At 34.8% G+C, this 25,827-nt stretch overlaps 1 protein-coding gene across 12 annotated transcripts; it reads left to right on the plus strand.

Annotated features, from left to right (window-relative positions):
* The first annotated feature begins 1,286 nt into the window (after positions 1 to 1,286).
* On the plus strand, positions 1,287 to 23,806 carry LOC149570071 (protein BUD31 homolog 1-like). 12 transcript variants are annotated; one of them, XM_089822715.1, is made up of 7 exons: positions 1,287 to 1,555; positions 1,734 to 1,868; positions 3,569 to 3,709; positions 21,982 to 22,021; positions 22,316 to 22,514; positions 22,864 to 23,051; positions 23,329 to 23,806. In XM_089822715.1, the coding sequence occupies exons 5-7, from the start codon at positions 22,421 to 22,423 to the stop codon at positions 23,482 to 23,484; spliced, it is 438 nt and encodes a 145-aa protein (XP_089678841.1). In that variant the 5' UTR covers positions 1,287 to 1,555; positions 1,734 to 1,868; positions 3,569 to 3,709; positions 21,982 to 22,021; positions 22,316 to 22,420; the 3' UTR covers positions 23,485 to 23,806. The 12 variants fall into 12 exon arrangements, with proteins under 12 accessions (XP_089678841.1, XP_089678845.1, XP_089678842.1 ...); XM_089822719.1 differs by having other exon boundaries at positions 22,411 to 22,514; XM_089822716.1 differs by having other exon boundaries at positions 1,287 to 1,551.
* The last annotated feature ends 2,021 nt before the right edge of the window (positions 23,807 to 25,827 follow it).

Here is a 25,827-nt window from a genome sequence, read left to right on the forward strand (position 1 = left end):
TATATTGAGTTACAAAGGCTAATGGGTCTAAAGTGCTCTGGGGCATCCACTCTCATCTTTTTGGGAATCAAGCATAAGAAGGTGGAATTAATCTCCTTAAGCATTCTTCTAACTCCAAAGATCTCCTTTATTGCATTACAAACATCCTTTCCAACAACATATTTGTAGAATTAATGTTTTGGTTTTTGCATTGTTGTTTACTGAACTATGGATGAACATTTTAGAATGGTTTTTGTGTGCTGATGGCTCTTACTACATTGATTGAGACCATTTTGTTGGTATATTTTAGGATGTGGTTTATTTTGTGGGTTATAATTCATACCATAATTACAAAACATTTTTAATCTTTACTAATAACTTTGTAAATGATGCAGAACAATGGAAATGAAATAGTTATAATCTTTATTAATTAATTTGTAAATGATGCAAAATGCTAGAAACAATACAATGATATTTCACCAAAATAATGAATTTCTCAAAAATCTTTATTTGTAGAGGTTCCATACAAGAAGAGCCATGCAAATGTAGCAGTCATATATCGTTACCTAAATCTAAGCTAGTACTTTTTTGGTTAAATATCTCATTATTAGTCATCCCTTTGATATTGCCTCCTCTGCAGCCTCATACTTCTATATATTGCTTCTTGTAGTATTGGATCTTCACGAGAGGATGGGCATAAGAAATGAATCGTTTCTTTATTGTTTATATTCAAGTTCGTTGAGTATGAAAATTGAAGAGACAAATAAAGCATTGAAAACATATAAACCATTTTCATCCTTTTAAAAAGGTTTGAAAATATTAAAAACATTTTTATTTTAATTAGTCTTAAAAGTGAACAATCTAAATAAATTAGTTGAATAAATATCTAATTTATCATACTATGAAGTTCGTTGAATATGAAAATTGAAGAGACAAATAAAACATTGAAAACATATAAACCATTTTCATCCTTTTAAAAAGGTTTGAAAATATTAAAAACATTTTTATTTTAATTAGTTTTAAAAATGAACAATCTAAATAAATTAGTTGAATAAATATCTAATTTATCATACTATCATGATTTTTTTGCTAAGATGACCCTTAATTACAATCAACATATCTATATAAACTATATTGAATTCTATTTCAATTTTTAAAATGCCAACAATCATTTTTTATTTAATTTTAATTTATCACTTCTATCGACTCACCTTTGCACGTCCACTAGTTTACTATTTTTTTTTCATACTTTTTTATACAAAATTTATGAACAAAAATATATATGGATCCTAAATTGTTTCTCATTTGTGCCTAATGTTTGTCGTCGTTCAAATTAATTTGCTTCGCCACTGGGAATCATGGTGCAGGTCTGATACTTCGAATTTGTACATACCCATTACCTGCATAGCTCAAACGTTGGGTTTTGTGGTTTTGTATTGCCCTATGTTTTTGGGGGTAGAATGTAGTTAAGTCTGCCGGCTCATTGTTTGACTTAACGGCTCCTAAGGTTCCTTGGCTGTCTCAAATGTCTACGAAATTGTGATTCAACCTGTCACTGGGTTTTCAATTTTAGTGGGTATTATTGGTTGTTGTTTTTCTGGTCTAATACGATTTTTCTCCTGCAATCTGTATGACTGATTTCATAATTTGGAAAATACTCGCAAAACGTGGCTCGTTTACTTCCTTTTGTCTTATGTAAGATGCATATTTGTATATGCTGCTAATTTCTCGTTATATTTTTCCTGCAATATCAGAAAAGCCTCTGAAGCGCTTAAATCATTCGGTGATCAATCGGGGACTTTCGGGCTGGACAATTGCTAATGTAATTGTAAACGCCAAAAACGTTCCTGAAGAGCAGCGGGGCCCTCAACACGGTTTTAGGTGAACTGGTATGACGGCTGTTGCGTTTGTTGTTGCATAATATTTGCTTTTTTCGAAATTTGATGCTTTATATGGTATGTTACGAAACTTGTCATTCTCCCTACTACAAATTTTTCTAATTAGAATGAATTGGACTCGTTTATATGTGTTTTAGGTTCTAGAGCTTTTAGGCCAAGGGTTTTTGAGGATTTAAGGTTTGAGTTATATGTCTTGAAGCTTTGAGTAAGATATGGGATAATTTTGCACTGTAACCGCCTTGATAAAATGTGTGAAAGTAACTTTACGAAATCTAGTCGCTGCTCCATATTTGCATACTTCAAAATATGAATGGCGCTTTTAATGACATGTTGCTAAAAATGTTATTCACAGACCTGTTTTCAACAATCTTTTTCCTTGCCAGAATGGCTTTAAACAATGTACACGTGCATTGCGTTCTTGGGTTTTAAACTTTTATGCCAAAGTTTTGTGAGGGTTGATTTTGAGTTTTACAACTTGAAGTTTCTAGGGATGCATGCACGAGGTTGCATGGCAACGGTTTTGATAAAATGATTTTTATGAAATTAGAATGTAAATGGCATATTGTTTAAAAAATTGGAAGAAAAGAGACAAACGGTACATGACTTCTTACTCATGCACTGGCTAAAGCAGGGATTCAAACCTGTAATCATTATTGGTGATTTGAAATTTTTAACTACTTAACCATCTTGTCTAAATCCGTGAGCATGCACATTAGATGCATTCACTTCATCCATGTCAGTGTGTATTGCTTGCACTCTTGGAGTGCAGAGGTCAAGAATTGGTTCAAGTTTTTGAAATGTGAGACGTGTTTTACAATTTAATCCACAAAAATTTGAAGTATTTTTATCAGATCTGCTTTGCCCAAAAACAATGCTGTCACAGGATTCATACTAAATATCTGTTTACTTTTATTTTATATTTTTGTTATCTCTATTCTTTTCTGTATGCTCTAGGTCTAATTTTACTGTAAGTTGCCCATGATGATGCAGATGTGCGGATGCACAATTTTTTTTTGATTTTGGATATGTATGTGTATGTCTGCGCGTGCGTGTATGCATGCGTGTATGTGATGCATGCATGCATGAAATATACAAAAGTAAACCATCCCATAATATGATACTTCACAATTGATAGTTCAACTTCAAACTTCACAAACAAAAATATACAAATTGAGCAAAACTGTTTGCCACATTATATTTTTCTTAGGGGTATGGAACAGAACCGTTTGCTACGTTTAATTTGTGTGATCCAATGTTTCCCTGGTTTAGGTGGGTCAATCTGATATTGGACCTAAAGTACTTGTTTATATGTGAGCATGTGGGTAAGTGTCTCAAAAAAAAAAACTGTCTATATTCAGTAGCCTTCCAATCTTAATAGATAAATATTCGATGTGGCTTTTAAGTTTTGCCTGAAGAATTGACTAGTTTGAGGTTAAAGTCAATAAGTTTACTGATTAGGTTTGTCTTTATTTGTCTATTTGGTGATCGATAAGTGTGAAATGGTTTATCACATTTTCTTTTATTTTCTGCTCACTGCGCAATTTTGTCTGACGAGTTAGTGGCTCAGACTAAATTCCTATTACCAATTATATCCATGCCTTTCTGTTGTTTATGGATTTGGGTTTTTATTGACTGTTGAAATGTTTTCTTCCACTTTCAAAATACACATGATTTAAATGCCACTGGTTCAGTGCTTGTCACGGTTTCAATCAATGGAGACAAAATCATAGCTGAGATGGTCAGTGATTTTATGCGCGCCATGTTAGACTGGTGGCCCCCAGAGATGCGATTATGGGACTTGCGGTTTGGGAAATGCATCTTTGCTTAATTTGGTATGTCTGTTTTGCACCCTCCTGCTTTCATTGCTTGTAGTGGTTAGTTTTGTAGACTTTCTTTATATTGTAGATTGAGTTTGAAATTTCCATTTACTGGTTGGCATTGGAACATTTTCGTTTTTTTTCCCAATTTAAGTAGAGTGGATGTTCCAAATTAAACTTTTCTAAATTATGGGTCTTGTTATTGGTTTCTATATTGCTTTGTCTCCAGTTGCTCAGAAAAATGTATTCAACTACCTTAAGGGTGTCATTTATTATTAGTTCGTATACAACTTTGATCAGTAAGGGATTTTCTGTTTAAGAAATGCTTTTTGAAAATTTTGTCCGTTGCTTTTAATAATTAGTAACATTATCTAGCAGGCTAGTTTGTATATAGTGTATGTCACTGAGTTTTTTCACCAAACCCAAAATGCACAGCATAAAAACTAGCCTGCTAGATGATGTTAATAATTGTTAATAGCAATGGACAAAATTTTCAAAAAGCATTTTGGGTTCGGTTAAAAAGCTCAGTGACATACACCATATTAAAATGCAGAATATAAATTATTGGGTGAAATACAGAACAAGCTCCATTGGTATACACCCATAGATCACGTGCAATCAGCAACTATTGCTCAAACTGCCTACTCAAGCTACCCAGAAACTCATATTTTATGACAACAATAGTGAATTGGTATGCAATCACAACCGATGAGCATTGTTTTCCCTTGAAAAATGTCTCTCATAGAATCTTCCAAGCACCAATGCATGACAGCAGATTACATCACAGAAGGCACAAAAGAGAGGTGAATTACCTCATTCCAATCCCCACCATGTACAACAATAATGCCTTCTTTTACCAGTTCATTGAGATTACTCAAAATAGGAATGGCTCTCTGACATTTCCTAGACATTTTCAAAACTTGATGGCTAACACTGCTTATTGCCATTGCTTAACCTGGCTCTGATGCCATGTTAATGTTTCAGACCAGAAATCGAAATAAGCAGCAAAACATAAGAAAAGAAACTATAAGACGCAATATTTATCCTGGGAAAACCTTCCAACTAGATGGGAAAAACCCAGCCACACCCAAAATATCTCTTTTTTTAAATAGTAGAATTCTGAGTACGATGCTTCCAACTGAGTACTGCAAACTCATAAACTTATTACATATATCAGAATTGACTCGGTAGACTATCTACAGTTGCTGTATGGAATAACCCAACACTGCAAACATCATATCACACAACACAATGATATATTGCTTTTAAAATACGTAACTTATCATGACTTGAACTGGGAGACTCTTTGTATTATCATCGAAAGTCTCTTCATATTATAACCGGAAGTTTCTTCATTTTTTAATTGCACGTCTCTTCATGTTTCCAAATGCATCTCTTAATATTTCTAAATGTGAGCATATGAAAGAGCACCATCGCAGGTAATCAGGATATCTCCTACAGATACAAACATCAACGTTGCCAACTTCCAATTCTTGTTTTTGTTGTTTAGTTGACAAAATACACTCTTGTTCTAATTTGCAACGTGAGATAATATTAGAGAAGCACAGCAAAAGGCAGATTACAAATTAGATTTCAATATCATTCAATTATCGGTTGAGACTGTTGGGATAAGGTGATTCAGCCTTACCACGATTTATTGCTTTATTTGTGCTTTCTTGGAAAGTTGCTAAATGAAGCTGGATTCTTCCACAAGAAAAGACTTGGAGTAGAAAAACATAAAGCTTATGTATTTTGGTGATTTATTGTCTTGTGCTTTGTTTTTATGCAAGGGTTGTGCATAAGGAAGTTTCTAAAATAATTTGTAGATGTGTTGAATATAGACGCTTTAGAAACAATTTCCTTTTGTACAAAAACTCTATAAGTACAATACATTGTTGTAGAAAATTAAGAGAGAGATGAGAAGTTACTTGCACAGGGTTATGCTGGCGGATTTTCTCTAGAATGGAGGAAGATGTAAATCTCCATGTGAAGGCTGAAAATGTATTGTAACTTATTGTTGAATAATACATTAGCTTGATGGTTTGGAGGGTGGGGTTTTGTACTTGGAAAAGTTTTCCCCACGTATATCTGTGTTCTCTATTCTGTCTCATTCTTCTAGTTTCATGATTGTAGAAGATTAATCTGCATGTTGTAATGTTGCTGAAATTTATTTAGATCAGTAAATTGCAATCACTTTCTTTTAAGGTTTTAATTTGAGAAATCAACTATGTCTGTTTCCGCTTTTATGGCATAGTAGTATGCACTTGTATTTGCTTATTAGAAGCTATTCAAGGAACTATTGGATGCATGATGTGCATACTGGTCTCAAATGACCTTCTGGGGTGCTCTTATTTCCCTTTAATTGGTAGTAGAGCCCAGTTTTGTGAATTGCATGTTACTTGCATGTGAGGATTGTTAAACTTCTAACAGTGATACTCATACTAGTCTGGTTGTGCAGACTGCACATTACTCTTCTCTCTTAGAATACCATTCTAAAGGCGTTTAAATACATTACTCTTGGCTAAAGAATGAGCGGCGATCCTTGGCAATGATTTTTTGTTATGCACTAACATTAACTATTTAGGTATGTTGGTTAACCATTAGTCATCTCCTTTGAGTGCTGATTTCAAGAAGGTAGTGTGGGCCGACCTAGAGAGGGTCATGTCCCTTTAGGGGACATGCTCTTTGGTTATGGTGTAAGAGAAGGGTGTGTTTGAAGTTTAAGGACACACCAGAAACACAAGTTTGCTCCTTAATCAATACTGCCCTAAGACGACTTGCACAAATTAAAAGAAATTTCCAGAATTATATTTTCTCCATTCATTCAAGACTGTATATGAAGATCATCTACAACAAGCATTAAAAGTACAATTTAAGTCTAGTTCTTAATAGAATTTTGCAGAAACTTTACATGGTATCAGAGCTCTAGTAGTCGAACGTAGGCTTTGCAAATTAAATAATTAGACTTGATATATATCTAGCATCATCGCCTATCTTCAATGGTATACACAATCAGACCCGAGGACAGGTTTGATGGGAAAGAACATTTTGTTGCTTGGAAATTCAGAATCATGATGAATCTTATGTAAAACAATTTGTTAATTCAACATCCAGAGAACCTACTGTTGAACCTCATAAAACTATTTGGAGTAAAGGAAATAGGAAAACCATTCAGATCATATTAGATGGAGTGAAAAATGATATAGTACCCATGCTAACGAAACATCAAATAACATTTGATATGATGAATGCATTACTAAATGCATATGAGGTTAACAATGCAACTAGAGTTCTCACACTAAAAAGGCAATTAAATCACATACAAATAAAGAAGGGAGAATTGATGAATTCTTACTTCCTAAGGGTTTCCAGCCTAAGAGATGAACTTGCAAGTATAGGAACTATCATTAATGACACAAAACTAACACTGATGGCTATAGATGGATTACCAGATTCATGGGAAACATTCGCGCAAGGAGTAAGTGCCAAAGATAATCTTCCTAACTTCAATAGACTTAAGAGAGATTGCCTTCAGGAAGAATCTAGAAAATTTAAGAAAGGAGGAAAATTGAAAACAGAAGATGAAGAACTTCATGTTCTTAATACAAATTCCTATAAAGGCAAGAAGAAGCATTTCAAGCAGAAAAGGGGTAATCAAAAGAATGAAAGACCTAAGACAGATCAATCCAAAATAAAATGCTTTAGATGTGAAAAGTTTGGACACTACAAATCTAATTGCCGTGAGAATTCTAAACAGCAAGTGAACTGTACAAACATTACTAGGGAAGAAGATAATTATGATCCTGAGAATCATGTATTGTATTCAACACTATCAAATGAAGTCTCAAGTAAAGCATGGGTGATTGATAGTGGATCATCTTGACATATTACATGATACAAAGAGGCACTAGACTCTATATCAAAAAAGGTTAATGGCGAAGTCACCATCGATGATAATTCAACACATTCCGTCAAAGGAATTGGAAATTGCACCTTGAAACTAAAGTGGGGTAGGTCTCTTCTTCTCAAAGGAGTACTCTATGTACCAGGAATAAAAGGAATCTAATCTTGGTTACAACACTTGAAGATGATGGACATAATGTTGCATTTATAGACGGTAAACACTAAAATCATAACTTGGGCTACGAACTCCTCATTTAAGAAAGCAAAATTGATTGGTCAAAGAAAAGGGTATTTGTATGAATTAAATTCAGAACTTAGTCATTCTATTCAAGTCTTAATTCATGAAGCTGCTGATATAAACAAAATATGGCACAAAAGGTTAGGACATCTAAATTTCAAAACCTTATCAACTATGGAGAAGATGGTTACTAGTTTACCTAAATTGGATAAAGATCACTCAAGCATATGCAAAGGATGCGCTCTGGGTAAGAACATCAAAAAGTCCATTTCATGATAGCACTAGAAAACTAACAATGTTTTGGAATTAATCCACTTAGATTTATGTGGACCTATGTTTGTTCCTACTCTTGGAGGATCTCGTACTACATACTTTTTATAGATGACTTCTCTAGGAAAACTTGGAATTACTTCTTAAAATGCAAAGAATTGAGGAAATCCTGAAGAGATTTAAAGAATTTAAAACCTTAATTGAAAACTTATTAGGACATAAAATTAAAACTCTTAGGACTGATAATGGAGGGGAATACACCTCAGATTTGTTTAAAAGGTTTTGTAAAGAAACAAGAATTAAGAGGGAGTATACCATTCCTTAGAACCCACAACAAAATGGGGTAGCAGAAAGGAAGAATAGAACAATTATAGAAGCTGCAAGAGCTATTATATTTGAGCAAAATCTAGAATATTATCTTTGGGCAAAAGGCTCTTGTATTGCTATCTATATTCAAAACAGAAGTCCTCACGCCTACCTTAGAGATAAAACTCCTGAAGAAGTCTTTACTAAGGTTAAACCCAATATAAGTCATCTTAGGATTTTTGGGTGCCCAGTATATATACATGTTCCAAAAGAAAAGAGAACTAAGTTAGAACCTTTTGGGAGGAAAGGTATTTTTGTAGGGTATAGTGAAACATCTAAAGCATATAGGATTTTCATACCTAGTCAGAAAAATATTGAACTTAGTAGGGATGTAATTTTTGAAGAAGATTTAGCATTCAAAAGAGCCCTAAGGTTTGAAGAACCCTCTTAGTTACCTAGTTTTGAAAGAAATACTAAATCTGAGTTTCAGAGGGAGAACATTGAAGAAATTGAAGATGAAATTCAAAATCTTAATCTTAAAGAAACTCAAAATTCTAAGAAAAGGTCACTTTGGGCCATTAAGACAATAGAGGAAGCACAAGACTTCGTTGCACCATCCAGAACAATTAGAGAAAGCAAAAGACCCAAAAGATTTTCTAGTTATAGAACAAACATGAATGATTTGTCTAAATCAAAACCAACCAATGTTTTAGATGCTATTAAACATACAACTTGGAAGGGTGCTATGATGGAAGAATACCAATCCATTATGAAAAATGATGTTTAGGAAATTGTTCCTAGACCTGAAGGAAAATCTGTTATCTCTTCCAAGTGGATATTTAAGATAAAGCATGTTGCTAACGGTAGCATTGAAAAATATAAAGCTAGATTTGTAGCCAGGGGATTCTCATAGAAAGAAGGGATTGATTATGAAGAAACATTTTCTCTTGTTGTTAGATATACCTCTGTAAGAGCAGTCCTAGCTATTGCAGCATCGAAGGGATGGAAGGTACATCAGATGGATGTAAAAACAACATTCGTGAATGAAAAGATTACATAAGAGGTATATTTGGAGCAACTTGAAGGATTTGAAACTCATGATCCTAAAATTTTAGTTTGTAGGCTCAAGAAAGCTCTCTATGGGCTTAGAGAGGCTCCAAGGGCTTAGTATGAAAGAATTGATAAGTATCTCACTGGCTTAGGATTCTCCAAAAATGAAGTTGATCCCATTCTATATTATAAAAGGGATAAAAATGATATGATAATTTTGATATTGTATGTTGATGATTTACTAATAACAGATGATGATCATCTCATAGATCAATGCAAGAAAGATCTAATCAGAGAATTTGAGATGAAAGATTTGGGACTCGTTCATTACTTCCTAGGGCTAGAAGTACAACAGAATTTTGACTGCATTATACTTAATCAAGGGAAGTATACATTAGATATCTTGAAAAGATTTGGAATGTGGAAATACAAGTCTATGTTTTCTTCAATGGAGACTAATCTACATAAACTTAAAGAAGCAGCAGCAGAATCACCTTCCATAGATTCTACACTCTACAGATAGATGATTGGGTCCCTTATGTACTTGGTAAATACAAGACCTGATATTTGCTATGTTGTTAATGCCTTAAGTCAATTTATGTGTGAGCCAAAGGAGATTCACCTAGTTGCAGTCAAACACATTATGAGATACTTACAAGGTACTCTTAAACTTGGTCTCAAATATGAGAAAGTTGACTTAGATTTACATGGATTCACAGAGTCAGATTGGCGTGGAAGTGTTAAGGATAGAAAAAGTACTTTAGGATGTTGTTTCAGTTTAGGATCAACAATGATATCATGGATATGCAAAAAGCAGTCTTCAGTAGCATGGAGTTCCACAGAAGCCAAATACATTGTAGCAGCGATGGCCTCTCGAGAAGCAGTTTGGCTTAGAAAGTTATTTGTGGGATTATTTGGTCAAGCCATGAATCCTACAATTATTCATTGTGATAATCAGAGTTCCATCAAGCTTTCTGTGAATCTAGTTTTCCATGACAAGTCCAAGCATATTGAAATTCCTTACCATTATGTTAGAGATATGCTAGACAGGAATACTGTAAAACTAGAATACATTTGCACTGGAGATCGGACAATAGATATTCTTACCAAACCTCTCTCTCTCTCTCTCTCTCTCTCTCTCTCTCTCTCGCGAAGATAAATCACTTCAGGAAAAGACTTGGTATGGTTGAATTATAAATTTTTTTATTCTTTAAATTATTAATAAAATAATTTTATTGTCAGGCTATTGACTGTTATGGGCTTCACCATTTGTATTCATTATTTAAGAGGTGACAATCTCTGAGATAATGAGTACTTGTATAAAAGACATTAAGAGAGATAGCGATCTCTTAGATAATGTGTTGAACAATAGAGAACTACTGTTAGATCTAGATGAGTTCAAGATCATTTGTGACATAGACATTTCTATGCCTATGAATCACACTTGGATAAAGGAAGAATTTATTCTTCAGACTTTATCCTGTGTTCTGGTAGATCTTAACTCAGGATCAAGTTCTGATATAGGATTGCCAGTTCCTATGAGTCACAACTTGGATAAATGAAGAATTTAATCATTCTTCGGATTTTATCCTGTGTGTTGCATTACATGCAATATTGACATCACTAGTATAAGTGATAAGTCATATCACAAGATGGTTATATGACGTAGTATCATGTGTTCCATGATACCACTTGCTTAGAAGATTCAGATAGATATAGAGTATTAGTCTATGCTTATTCATCGTAATTGATGATGCTAGATATGTTTTCTCTCAGTAAGATTATCAAGTTAAGAGGGAATGTTAAACTTCTAACATCGATACTCATACTAGTCTGATTGTGCAGACCACACATTACTCTTCTCTTTTAGAATACCATTCTAAAGGCGTTTAAATACATTACTCTTGGCTAAAGAATGAGCAACGATCCTTCGGAATATTTTTTGTTATGCACTAACAATAACTATTTAGTTATGTTGGTTAACCATTAGTCATCTCCTTTGAGTGCCGATTTCAAGAAGCTAGTGTGGGCCGACTTAGAGAGGGTCATGTCCCTTTAGGGGACATGCCCTTTGGTTATGGTATAAGAGGTGGGTGTGGTTGAAGTTTAAGGACACAAGAAACACAAGTCTGCTCCTTAATCAATACTGCCCTAAGACGACTTGCAGAAATTAAAAGGAATTTCCATAATTATATTTTCTCCATTCATTCAAGACTGTATATTGAAGATCATCTACAACAAGCATTAAAGGTACAATTTAAGTTTGATTCTTAACATAATTTTGCAGAAACTTTACAAGGATTCATGGAGTTTGTGGTTCTGGGTATTTCCTCTATTAAGATTTCTTAGCTTGCAGAGCTTGAAGAAGTTTGTTTTGAAGAAATTGACTGATAATTAATCCATTGATGAGTGAAAGTCTTGCAGTTGATTTAGTTTTTCAGGAGACAACATACATTTCTTGAAAGACGGTGAAGACAGAGAAAATAGAGTTGGTCATGTTGAAATGACATTGATCTAGAGCTCTTGGTTGATAGCTGAATATTTCTTGATGCATTGGTATTGGAAGATGTCTCTTTTGTTATTTGGAATGCATATAGGCTATGGAGTTGATCATTGGATGATCTGGAAGCTTCCGGATAGCCTATCTCTCCTAGATGCATGTACTAGTAGTGGTTGTGGAATTGGTCTACAAGTGGGCCTGGAGTTCTTGTACTATGCTATCCTCTTGGATGCTTATACCTTCATGGTTTGGATTTTTGTCCGTTGGATTTGAGGGGTTTATAGATTTTCCTTAAAAATCTATGATGATGCTCATCTGTGAAAATCCATTATTCTGGGTTCAATTGTTTGGTGTTTTTTTTTTCAAACTTTTGAGTCTTTCAGATGACAAGTGGGTGTGGATGTTCATGGGTTATCTTAAACACAATGTTTTTGCAAGTTTTGCATGCTGAAACAAAAGCTTGTGGTATTTTGTGGATCTATTGAAGAGCTATTTTCTAGACTCTGGTTCCTTGAGGGTGTTGATGGATGAGATAGTTTTAGTTCTACATGCATGCATGCTTTGTGCATGGTGAGAGGAGGTGCTTTTCTCTCTCTGCATGGAGATATTGGTACGTGATCAATCACTCAACATTTCTGTGGTGATGCTTTTTTGGATTCCTGGACTATGGTGCTCAATGTGGACTTAATTGGCAAATCAGATTTGTGCTTGATTTGGTGTTTGAGCCATGTTGTCTACATGATTATTCTCTTTGATCTCATTTGTACACGTGCCTAATGTGATAGTGGGTTTGTATGTTGCAATGATTGGATGTATAAGTTATGCAGTCAGCTACAAGTTATGCAGTCAGGTGGGTAGGCCACCCATTTAATTGCAGTGGGATAACTTGGATGTGGATTGTCTATACCCACCAGTTTTGATTCAGTGTTGGTGTGGACTTGTTAGCTGACCTTGTTTGTGGTCACTTGTGCATTGGTGTGGTTGCTTTGGGATGAGAGGATGGATGATAAGTGAGTACTTGGATAGTCAGTTATGGGGTCCTATAGCATGGTGAATTTCCTTAGCGTGGAGATCTTGGTTTCACTTAGTGTGATGTGTGGACCTGGATGATTTTCAGATTTGGGGGATGGTGTGTCATGTGCTTAGATAGCTCGCTATCATGTTTTAGTGGGAGCTTTAGTAGTTGCGATATTTTTCCATCACATGGTGATGGATGATCTTTTTTAGTGTTGCAGATGTTGGAGGATACCTTAGATCCTGTTGTTGCAGAAGGGTCTTTCACATTTGTTGGTTCACTAGTTGGAGATGGTATCTTCGTGCGATTGGAGATGTTGACATCTTTAGGATTCAGGGGGTCCTTGGTGGAGATGTTTATGCTTTTATTTGATATGTTATCGTGGTGGCTTTTATGTCATGGTTTTCTCTTTATTACTAGTTTAGAGGTGTGACATGATATAGTTATTTGATATGATCACATGGAGCATGTTATCTCTTTGGAGGAGATGGTTTAGATCATGATGCCATGTTTATGTTCATGAGTCCATGGTTGGAGTTTTGACATTGATCTTGGTTTAGTTTCTTGGTATTGAGTACTTTGATCATTTGCTTGATACTTCATAACAGTGCTATGTTGCAGTGAAGTTTTGTATGGAGTGATTGATTACAGGTGCTTGTGGATAATTGGAGACTTAGGTGAGGCTTGAGTTCTCTTGATATGAGAGGTGTTGTTGAGATGTATACGCTTGATGAGATTTCAACAGAAAGTTTGAGGAGGCTACACCTTTGTTGGACGTGAGTTCAATAGAGACCTATGAGGAGATTGTTCTTGGATAAGTCACAGGGTGACTTGCATATCTTGGAGGAGCATTCTTGTTCCCCACTTTTGGTCTACTCGACAGTTTATCACTTGAGAGGTATTTCTCAATGTTACTTTTAGGTGCTTTATGTTTTCTTTCATATTCATGGATCTTGAGCTGTAGTTAGATGGTTCTGGAGGATTCATTGTGAGAGATGGGTAACAGGATTATCTCCTTGAGGTGTAATTTCATTTATGATGACAATAGGAGATGGTAGTGGGCTGATTTCTTGAAATGGGAAATGGAGTTGTTTGATCTTCTTTTAGAGGCTTACATCCATATAGATTCATGATATAATATTATGTTTGATCTCTTGAGGTTGAACAATTTTGGATGTTGTTGTGGCTTTTCTCTTGGGGTTGTGAAGGAGATCATACTTTACATAGTTGACATTTAGAAGTGTTTGTAGAAGGACATTCTACATGCTTATGATTTGTAGGTTCTCTCTTTGATCTTAGTTATCTTCTTGGATGTTTGGGTTCACATAATATTGTTTTTTGAGATTTGTTGGAGCTAAGGCAGTCACTTTTTTGTGGTCAATTGTTATCACTCGTACTTCATTGTTTTTTGTGATGACAAGATGGTTCCTTTATCTCTTTTCTTTGTTGGATGTGGAGAACATGGGAGAGTTGTGGAGACTGGATGAGAGAGATATTTCTTGCAGTGTCTTTTGCTACAAGATTTACATATCTTTGTGGATGGTTCTTGGTACTACATGGTTACACTTTCTTTGTATTGTTATTAGTAGACTCAGTATGCCTTTGATTATTTACATTTGACATTACTCATGCAGTGGGAGTTCTTGTATGTGTTTGGTCTTCATCAACTTGTTTGCACATAGAGCTTGAGGTTGCAGTTTGTGGGTTGATTATGTTGTTGGCATGAGTTTTTTGGTGTTGGATACCTTTTAGGTATGGGAGATTGGATGGGTTAGCATTTACTATGGATGCTATTTTCAATCTTGTGGGTTTATCAGTTGGATTGGAGCAATCAGTTTGGTTGTTGTTCTGGTTGATGTTTTATCTTGTTTTTTGGAGGATGACTTCACAGTTGTGTTGGCTAAGAAGTTGATATTTTTGATGCTTTTGTGTAGCTAATGAGAATAGTGGAGTGGTGGCATTATTGTGCAGCCTTTGTTATCACTAAGATCTTATGCTTGTGTTGGTTGGACAGGTGTCTGGTTGGAGCATGAGAGCATGTGTTAGGATTTATGTGGTTTCATGAATGGCTGTGATGATATAGTTTCATTAGTTTGAATCTTGTGAGGTCTTCGTCAAGTGGGAGATTGTTCGGATAAGGCAACTCAACCTTACCACGATTTATTGCTTTATTTGTGTTTTCTTGGAAAGTTGCTAAATGAAGCTGGATTCTAAGAAAAGACTTGGAGTAGAAAAACATAAAGCTTATGTTTTTTGGTGATTTATTCTTGTGCTTTGTTTTTATGCAAGGGTTGTGCACAAGGAAGTTTCTAAAATAATTTGTAGATGTGTTGAATGTAGACGCTTTAGAAACAGTTTCCTTTTGTACAAAAACTCTATAAGTACAAGGCATTGTTGTAGAGAATTAAGAGAGATGAGAAGTTATTTGCATAGGGTTATGCTAGCGGATTTTCTCTAGAATGGAGCAAGATGTAAATCTCCATGTGAAGGCTAAAAATGTATTGTAATAAATAGCTGAATAATACATTAGCTTGATGGTTTGGAGGGTGGGGTTTTTACTTGGAAAGGTTTTCCCCACGTATATATGTGTTCTCTATTCTGTCTCATTCTTCTAGTATCATGATTGTAGAATAATAATATGTATGTCGTAATGCTGCTGAAATTTATTTAGATCAATAAATTGCAATCACTTTCCTTTAAGGTTTTAACTGTGGGAAATCAACTATGTCTGTTTCCGCTTTTATGGCATAGTAGTATGCACTTGTATTTGCTTATTAAAAGCTATTCAAGAAACTATTGGATACATAATGTGCATACTGATCTTAGATGACCTTTTGGGGTGCTCTCATTTTCCTTCAAAGACAATCAAATTTTGGGAAGGGCAGATTGTCATTCTCTGGTGGAGACGAGGGCTTTATACCCCAGATCACAGCACTTTGAGGAAGGCCAACTTAGTTTTAGACCTGTTTAGTGTATGTATATAGCAATGATTCAGGTGTTATTAGCTTGAAATAAAATATGATATATGAAGGGCTGTGTCCTCTGCTGAAGCATCGGCAATTTTCAAAAGATGCCCTTCTTCATGAAGCCATTAAGATATATATGTATAGAAAGGGCCACAATGGAGAAGGCACTCGCACAGAATATTGAATAACATCAGCAAAACAGTGATCAGGATCAGATCAGAATCTGTTAGAAATCAGCAGCTGGTGACATTCTTGTTTGTTGTGATACGCACACACACGTGTGTACACCTGATATATGCAGCAATATAATGTACAAATCTTTACATATTAATATAGGATAATATATCTGACACATAACACCATATATATTAGATTTATATGTAATAACCCTAGCTGGTTATAACTTCAAGATACATCAATTATTCATATGTTTGACAATTCGTCAAACACTTGGCAAGTGAACTCGAAACTCAAGCAAATGAACTGGAGATGGATAGATGCACATAACTATATATAATACCAATATGAGAATTGATTCTCCATTGTTTCAATAATTTGATACATTCACAAATTGACTAGAAATTGATATCAGAATATTGACAAAGAATTAATGAGCAACTCCCCACTTTATCAAATTCTAATCTTAGCATAGCCAAATGAATCGTAGACTCTCAATTCTGCAAATCTGAAACTCATCTAACCAAATGCTGCCCGTAGACTTCAATAATCAGCCAATCCCTACGAACAGAAAATGCAGGTACAAATTTAATAATTTTTTCCAACGCCAGCGAAATTCTTCAACACATAACTCTCCTTAGCTATAGTAAAACAGTAGGAGAAATGGCCAATTGTACATCTCAGCACAATTGCCAATGCCAACTCAGAACAAAATTTCAGATTTGAATCTACAATACTTCAACTGTAAATCCAATGGAATGACTCAGAATTCAGACCCTTATACTTCAGCAAGGGCACAAAAATCAGAACTCAGAAAAGCCACAAAGGCAACAAAAACAAATAAATATTCAAGCATGCTTTTCCCAATGAAATGAACTCTCATTTATAATCTTTCGTTGGCCAAAGTTTCCTAAAAAACTCCACTTCAAAAATTGTGGAAGTTTCGCAAAAGAATTCAACGCTAGAAACTTTCCAACACACTTTTTAGAAAAAAAATATAAATATTATTATAATAATGAAACTTAATAATTAATGAATAAATAAGAGCTCAAGCAATTATTAACTTTATTTATTGCAAGTGACGACCAACTGCCGAAGCCACCCACTGCACTGCCCAAAATAGCAACTGCCAAAAATAGACCTACTAAAAATAGTAAATCTACAGCTAGGACCCCCAAAACACTTTGTCAGCTCAGGAGGGTTGCTATGATGAGCTAACTCCATCCACTGCGTAGATGTGCCAAAAACGGGGACATTACAATATAAGTAATAATATGGCTTTTCAAGAAGAAACAATCAATCATGTCAAGGTGAGGAAGGGAATAAAAGGAGGGAGAATGACTAGTACACCATCTCACATGAAATGATGGATTGCCACATGAGGCCAAGAGGGATGGTATATCTGTTCCTAGGCCTAGGGTAGAGGAGTTCTTCAGGCACCCTATTGTAGTTCCCCCTCCAGCTGCTATATTGAGTGACTGCTGGGATGGATTTGAGGGAGTCTCAGTAATAGGAGGGTGAATAAGGGTGGCATGATGAGGAAGAACAGCTATAGGGTTCCTCACTAGGTACACCACCTCATATGAGATGGCAGAAGATCACATGGGACCAAGAGGGATGGTATATCCACTCCAAGGCCGAGGGTAGGGGATTGCTTTGGGCAGCCTATCATGTTTCCTTAGCGGAGCCCCAATTTGATTGAACCTGAACAATAAATTAGATTTGTGAAATGACTACGATGATTATGAATATATGTTCTTCAACACTAGTAATGGTTGATCTTATGAATTGTATCTTCAATGTTTTTCTAACATGATTGCAGGATCTCAACAAGGATTTATCTTACTTTACATCCTTTGGCTAAAGTTATATGTCTAACTATGTAATGTTCCCTGTTTTATTGAATTTGTGATTCTAGAGCAAAATATATGGTAATCTGAAAAGGGGACATTACAATTTGTATCAAAGCACCATTCCCGATAGCGAATGCGACTTAGCCAGAGAGACCAAAGAGCCTTGGAGAGAGAAAAGAAAAAATTGCATCTGTTAATAGCTTCAAACAAAACAAAACAATGGGCAAACAAACAGGAAAGAATTACCATCCGGTTGAGAAACATAAAAGGAAAATATTTGCAGTCCCAAAATTTTAAATCCTAAACTAGTCAAATATATGGAGATAGGTTTGGCAACTTGCAAGTGGTGAACTACACCAGGAGGCAAGAGAGGAAATTGATTGTTATAGGATAAATTGTTTAAGCTTCTTGATTAAGTTTATGTTAATGGATGAAGTAGATGTAGTTGATAATGATAATGCCAGTCTAGAAAATCTAGAAAATATTCACTTTATGCTATTGGATGGAGTAGATGTTGTTAATAAAGCCAATCCAGAATTTTTTGAAGCATAATGATGGAAGGAAGAGATTTGGCTAATAGAAAGACAGACCTAGTTATTGACAGCTTTCAACAGAAGCATTCTGCACCTGTTGAAGAACTATAAATTTGGGAAAATTTAGAGAGCCTTATTTTAATGCATAAGCTGAACACTTTCTTGAAAGTAGGCATAGCAAAAAACTTTGAAAAGATGACAAAGTTGCCAAAAAGATTGTATACACGTTCAATAAGCTGCATGAGTGGTTTAATTATTTTCTGTGAATTGGATTGCTCTTTTGTGCTCTTTGTAAGATGCTGTGGGCACAACCTGGTATATTGAACCAAAGTTTGTGTCCACTTCAAAGGAAAGTTGATTTTCTATACAGTTCCGTAAGCAATCCATTCCAGGTCCTTGAATTATTTCCATTGTACTTGACTCAGTGTCTTGGGCATAGCATCATACCCAGATACAAATTTTATCAATGGTTAAGAGTAAATAATGTTTTTAGTTGGAGTTTAATGTCTCTTCCTTCTTTAGTCCATCAGAGAAAAGCTTTGAGAAAAAATATGTAATGCTTCATCCTGAACGGAGGAACCAGGCAATGCATGCTCATATATGAATATACTTCATCTTGTCAAGAACATATTCAGTTTATTTTATTAGATGGATTAGATGAAGTTTATAAAGCCAGTACACAAATATAATTCTTAGCTAATAGAAAGAAACACCTATTTGTTGACAGCTTTAAACAGAAGCATTCTGTATCTGTTCAAGAATTACAAATTTATGAAAATTTAGAGTGGCTTATCTCAATGCACAAATTGAACATTTTCTTGAAATACAGGCTTAGCCAAAAACTTTGAAAAGATGACTGAAGTTTCCAAAATGATTGAATGTGAATTTGATAAGCCATAGGAGTAATTCAATTATTTCTTGGGATTTGGATTGCCTTTTTTGTGCTCCTTGTAAGATACACTGGTTGCACCCTAATATATTCAGCCAAAGTTTGCATTCACTAATAAAGAGTTATTGATTATCATCTTTATACAGAAATGACCCAAAACAATTATCTGTATTTTCTGTATTAGTAGGTAATTTTAGGCAAATACCACTATCCATGTCACGGATAATAAATATGGTCTCTATATACCATAAGGCCTAACCTTACAAAATAACAGCAACTGATATTGGTAAAATAGAAAGACGAGGACTAACGTTTACAGCTATATTGAGAGTTAAATCAGGAAATGACCGTATTCTACCAACATTCTCTTTTAAGCGGCATTCTAGAATGCCCAAGAATCCATTCACAATTATCAAAAAAACAAATGAGGCGGCTCGATCACAATCGCTTTCACTGTGAAATAATGAGTTATGCAATACTATATACTTTACAAAATTGATTTCTAAAAACTGTTTTTTCAACTAACTCATTCAAACCTTTTTGGTGTCTAGTAACCTCTAGTTGGATACTTAACAATCACAGCCCACCAAAAAATGGGCAAAAAAATCCACTTGTAAATAAATCTGTGCAGAGCCTTACTCCAATGCATGGCAAAATTGTCTGCAAAAGATCAACATCAATTACAAGCGGGAAGTATTACTGTCCAACATCAACTGTAAATTTAATTATTTTACTTTAAGCCAATCTAAATCATCAATAACAAATTTGTTTCTTACATTATTCAAACATGTATTAGATTATTTATCAATTACATGAATTCCAAATACACAAATATATGGATTTCACCTCCTCCTTTAGTTCTAATATTACTCCATGGAGAACCAATTCTATATAACAAAAATCAATATTGAGAATGTTGATGGGCATGGCATCGAATATTATGACAATGACATCACTCAGCTCAAGATTCCACCTACTATTGTATCAAGATCTGTAAATTTTTACACAATTATAATGTTGTATCATTTGTTTTAATATTATTTATAGATTATCAAATTCAAATTTTGAACTTCTCTCAAGCAATTTTCAAATAAAATAGCATCAATATATCTATTGCACGTCCTTACGGTGCACGTACTGGTTATCAAAACACGTCAAATAATTAGCCAGTAGGATATACATCGTGGGCATTGCCCACTGGAATTCAATATTTTCATGCCAGCAAATTCTATGGTTCCTCTTCTCCATGTACCTCCTCAGGCCAAGACAAATGCACAAAAGTTGCAATTACTGGGAATTGATTGAACTTTGAAGTATATGGAGAGAAGAGGAAGCCAACAAAATTCATTTTTGTTTACAAACTACTGTGAACCGATTGAAACAACAGCTGTACAGAGTTTGGTTTTAGTTCGTCTGTTTTAAAAAGAATTCTGCAGTGTAATGATTTTGTAATAATTCCTGTAAACTCTGCCCCTTTTTTCCATTGGTTTGGTAACAATTTGTGCAGAATCATGATGTAAGTCACTTTGATCTCAGTTCGTTTTTCTTTTAAAATCTTTAGATGCCTTGATACAAAGAAATTATTTGCATTTAAGACAGATATCTGAATCAAATCGTGTTTTAGTTGTGAAGTCTTTGCAAGCCCTAGAATTTCTATCTACTTTTTGTTTGCTATGAATTGATTCCTGTAAACTCTGCCCAATTTTTTTCCTTGGCATTGAAATAATGTTAATTGCTTAAAATTTGACTTATAGCTAATATTATCAATTGTTTATTCGATGTAAAAGTAGAGAAGTTTCTATGATAAAAATACTCTTGATAATAATTTACATATTTGTAAACCAAAAGTTTAAATATTTTATAAGATCATTGTTGGCTAACTGTTGTGAAAAATAAAAACCACAAAGATTAAAGGTAAAACAACTTATAGAAAATCCATGTATTCTCTGTTATGATTAGAGAAATCCTAAACAGATACAACACAGGGATCTCAAAAACTACAATAAATGGAGGGTTACAGGTTTGATTTAACATAAGAACATATATACCATGATGTGTACCAAGGAAAACATACATCGTTGAGACACTAATTTGTTACAAACATGAGCCTAAATCTCAAACATCCTTTTTTTTTTATTAATGCATAAAAGACTCGATTTAGTCCACCAAATAATCATGAGAAACTCTATTTCTTAGCCTAAGAAAAGAAAAGGTTTTTCAGAATTAGTTATCAGTAGGTGATATGCCACTAAAGTGGGAAAGAATAATACCCAATTTGATATCAAAAGCTAGGGACAAGAATAGAATAATGAAGGCAGTGAACTCTGATACATGATCATGTTTACATATAGAATGATTAGAACTGCTTACTTTCCATATCTATTGAGAGGCCCAATTATTTGAGAATTTATTTTGTCAACAATTTGATTATCTGTAAGTTTTTATATTGGGCTTTCCCATCCAATGATTCTCTGGTTAATGATGTGCTTTTCTTACATCTTGTCAACTGCATCAAAACTAATAGCTCTTTTAGGTGTTTAAAAATTATGCTTGTTCTAACAGATGAGTTGCAAATTTATGATTGCAGAAAGACATAAGGCTTTTGGGAGTTGACTGATAGTGCCAAGGTATAATATTAATAAGTTTTTAATGCATTCACATATAAGTGCCATTGATTCACTGAGATTGAGATGTAATTAAGCGTGAGTTTTTTCACTGTGATATAAATTAAACGTGGTTCATTCTAAAGTTAATGAGCATACATTGATTCACTACTAAATTTACTTTTCACATTCCTTGATTTGTACACTCCAACTTATTATTTAACATATATTACTATAGGCGTAACCATTGCACCTCCTTTTGGTGCAATTGCTTCATCCAGTTTTATTTATGGAAGGAGCTCTGTATTGATGTAACAGGCTATAGCTGAAGCCACTTTGTCTGTAGTTTGCATCGTATTTGAAGTATCTGGGGTTTCCTTGTTTATCCGTTTTCCTGATTTGATTGAAGATAGGACCGAGAAAATGCCCAAGGTTCGGACAAACCGTGTCAAGTACCCCAATGGATGGGAGCTCATTGAGCCCACTCTCAGGGATTTAGAGACCAAGATGCGAGAAGGTATTTATTTATCCCGTTCCTCACAATATACCTTTTTTCGTCTCTCTGGTGGTTAGATTAAGTACATTGATAGGGAGTAGCTATAATACATAAACTTTTGGGATTTCCATGGCTAATGCATTTTTATGGGCATTTCACAGTTGTTTCCAGATAAGTGCATCAGGTTGTTATGCTTGTAGGTGGAAAGATCAATGAAACTATTTCAAATTTAAATTACTTTGACATGTCTGTCTTTCTGCTAAGTGGAATGTACCTGCGGTATACATATTTTGTTTTACCTCTTGATTCATATGTTTCTCTGATGATGTGATTAACTGTGAACATCTGGCTTTGTTGGACTTATCTGCAGCGGAGAATGAGACACATGAAGGTAAAAGGAAGTGTGAGACTCTATGGCCTATTTTTAAGATTGCACATCAAAAGAGTAGATACATATTTGACCTGTATTACCGCAGAGAGGAGATATCCAAGGAACTCTATGAATTCTGCTTGGACCAAGGCTATGCAGATCGTAATCTGATAGCGAAATGGAGAAAAGTAAGTAGATGCACCTTCAAATAAAATAAGAAACTTACATTAATGAAATTTATGTGAATGTAAAATAGGAAGTCTTTTAAGTGTAAAACATGCACATGGCTATATTATGTAGTAGCTAAATTAGTTCTAATATAAATATATCTAGTAAGACAGCTTTTAGTGCTTTGTTAGTTTGAGGGTAGTTTAATACATGCACGGAATTTAGAATGAATCATACTTCACTCCAAGTTTTTTTAATTTTGTCCCCTTACTTTATGCCTTCATTTTTTCTATGCAGTCCGGATATGAGCGCCTTTGTTGTTTGCAATGCATGCAACCTCGTGATCACAACTTTGCTACCACCTGCGTCTGTAGGGTTCCCAAACATCTCAGAGAAGAAAAGGTGATTGAGTGTGTTCACTGTGGTTGTAGAGGATGTGCCAGTGGAGACTGATGGCACAGCAACAATTCAAAAGGCACCTACAGACAATGTGAAACTTGACAATTATAACATTATTAGAGATGTAAAAGTCACTGGCACAAATGATAATCAAGTGGTTAAATGTATCTTGTGAATGACAGCAGTTAAATTTACCTTTAAACATGCTTTTTACTGGGTCATGCTTTTAAGTTTCGCATGATTCATATATTTTATTAGTTTTATTATTATTGTCAGTATTTTTTTCTGGGATTGTCACTTCTGCAAGTGTATTAAAATGAAACGAAGTTTCACAATTTTTAAAGCTTTAATAAATTAAGCTAACTTGTTATATCTAGATTCTAGCTGATTGGAAGATGTCAACAATCTTTGCTCTAGTTATGTTCAGAAATATAGTCTTCAATCTGAAGAAGAAATATGATCTGTATGTGTCGTATTTATGTATGGACTTTCATGATGTTTCATCACAGAGAACTTGTACAATTTTTAAGATATATGCATTGTGGTCTATGCACTGGGCATTCTGGTCAAATACATGGTGTGGGTCTTGATTCAGTAACTTATTGACCACGAGACACCAGTTTAGCAATGAGGATTGTGTCCCTGTTCCTACATCCACATATTGGGGTTCCTATATGTATGGGTAATATAGTGTACTCAGGTTCTTCAGTCAACTCTGGTATTATCAGTGTGTCACCAGGGTTTTGGGAATGAGGGGGCATGGAAAGAGTGTCCCCTTCCTGTCCACATATTTTTATTTTTCTTGGGGATGTTTACTGGGATGCCTCTCTTTTTTGGGGACTTTGTTGGTATGGCTTGCTGTCCCTCGTGTCCCGGTGAGCCCCAGGGACTTCAGGATGTCCCTCACAGATGTCCAGTTCAATTTTGCAAAAGAAATTTTGGATCTCATGTTTTAATGCTTTGTTGCTTTTGCTGATCAGTTTCTTGTTAAAGATTCTGCTTGGATGTCTGTGCAATCTGCCAAACCTTGCAGCCAGAGAGGGCTGTAATTAATAGCATGGTTGAGTAGCTGGCAAGTAAAATCTGTAGCAGGCCAACAATGGGCCGCAAACTGAGGCTGGATATATATCAAGTTAGTCAAGGTCAAAAATCTGAAATAAAATTTTACTTCGATTGTATGTTTAATATTGGATTTAGTGTGGACAGATAGATTTAAACATCATAGATCTCCAAAGACATTTTATCTAATATATTTGGATTGCTGCCAAAATGATATTTATCTGGCTGAGAACCAGCCGGATTCCTTTTAGTAGAAATCCCAACTTTGTCTTAGATACTTGAAAAGATTATTGATGACAGAAAACAGTATTTCAACAGCATGCTCTGTCAAGAATCTGATTTGGACTAATGACTAGCAAATGACATGAGAGAAGAATTACAGATGTTTTCTATATTGGTGTATCAATCTGTAAAACTGTAACTTACTTTTCCAAGAATGCGTAGACCACATTTTTCTTACTCTGGGTGCATTAAACATTGCTGGGGTTTGCAGCAGAACTCTCGGTAGCCATAACCTTTGTGTGGATGTTATGGTAGTGAATAAATCATCAATGACTTTGCATATACAAATCATAGCATGATAAGCACACTGTAAAGAGCAAGATAATAGCCCATTGCATGTCCATTTAAAAGTTCCATGAATATGCCTTTAGATTAACATGGAATAGTCTATTTTGCTAGTAACTAGATTTCATAATAAAAACATGGATCATGATGTTTGGGTATAACGATCTATTTCCTTACGAATAGTTTGGGTATAATGATCTATTTTTTCAAGAACATGACAAATCTCATTGCCATTATGTGTGGATCATGATGATTTGCAGAGAGAGAATATTCACCAAGGCTAGAGTGGTGTCAAATTTGAATTCAAGTTGATGCTGTCATGGATTGTGAGAAACCTTTTGATGAGCTGATGCCTTGCTCCATAGATATCGGTATCCAGTAATCCACCTTCGAATCTAATAATGCAATAGTTGATGTTTCTAGTTTAATTGCTAACCCCAAATACAACATTTGTGACGATGAGGATGCTTTCACGGAAAAAGTGTGGGTGGTGGGATGTACTGCCGAAAGAGTGATTAGGCAGAGTTTACAATTTAACTAGAGGGATATTTCTGAGGTGCTAACTTAAAAGATTTTAAGTTTTTGTAGACATTGTCTGTTTGGGAAATAGAGTAGACTAGGCTTTTCTAGAAATGCTGCTAAAAGAAAGATGTTTTAGATTTATTTTATTGAAATACTTGGGAATCTCCTATAACATCTATCGGAGGTTCATCATACTTTGTTTCATTTATAGATGACTATTGCCCTAAGGTGTGGATTCATCTTGTCAAG

This window comes from Cupressus sempervirens, chromosome 3, assembly GCF_028749045.1.
Source record: "Cupressus sempervirens isolate cs-2001-9-10 chromosome 3, ASM2874904v1, whole genome shotgun sequence".
NCBI lineage: Eukaryota > Viridiplantae > Streptophyta > Pinopsida > Cupressales > Cupressaceae > Cupressus > Cupressus sempervirens.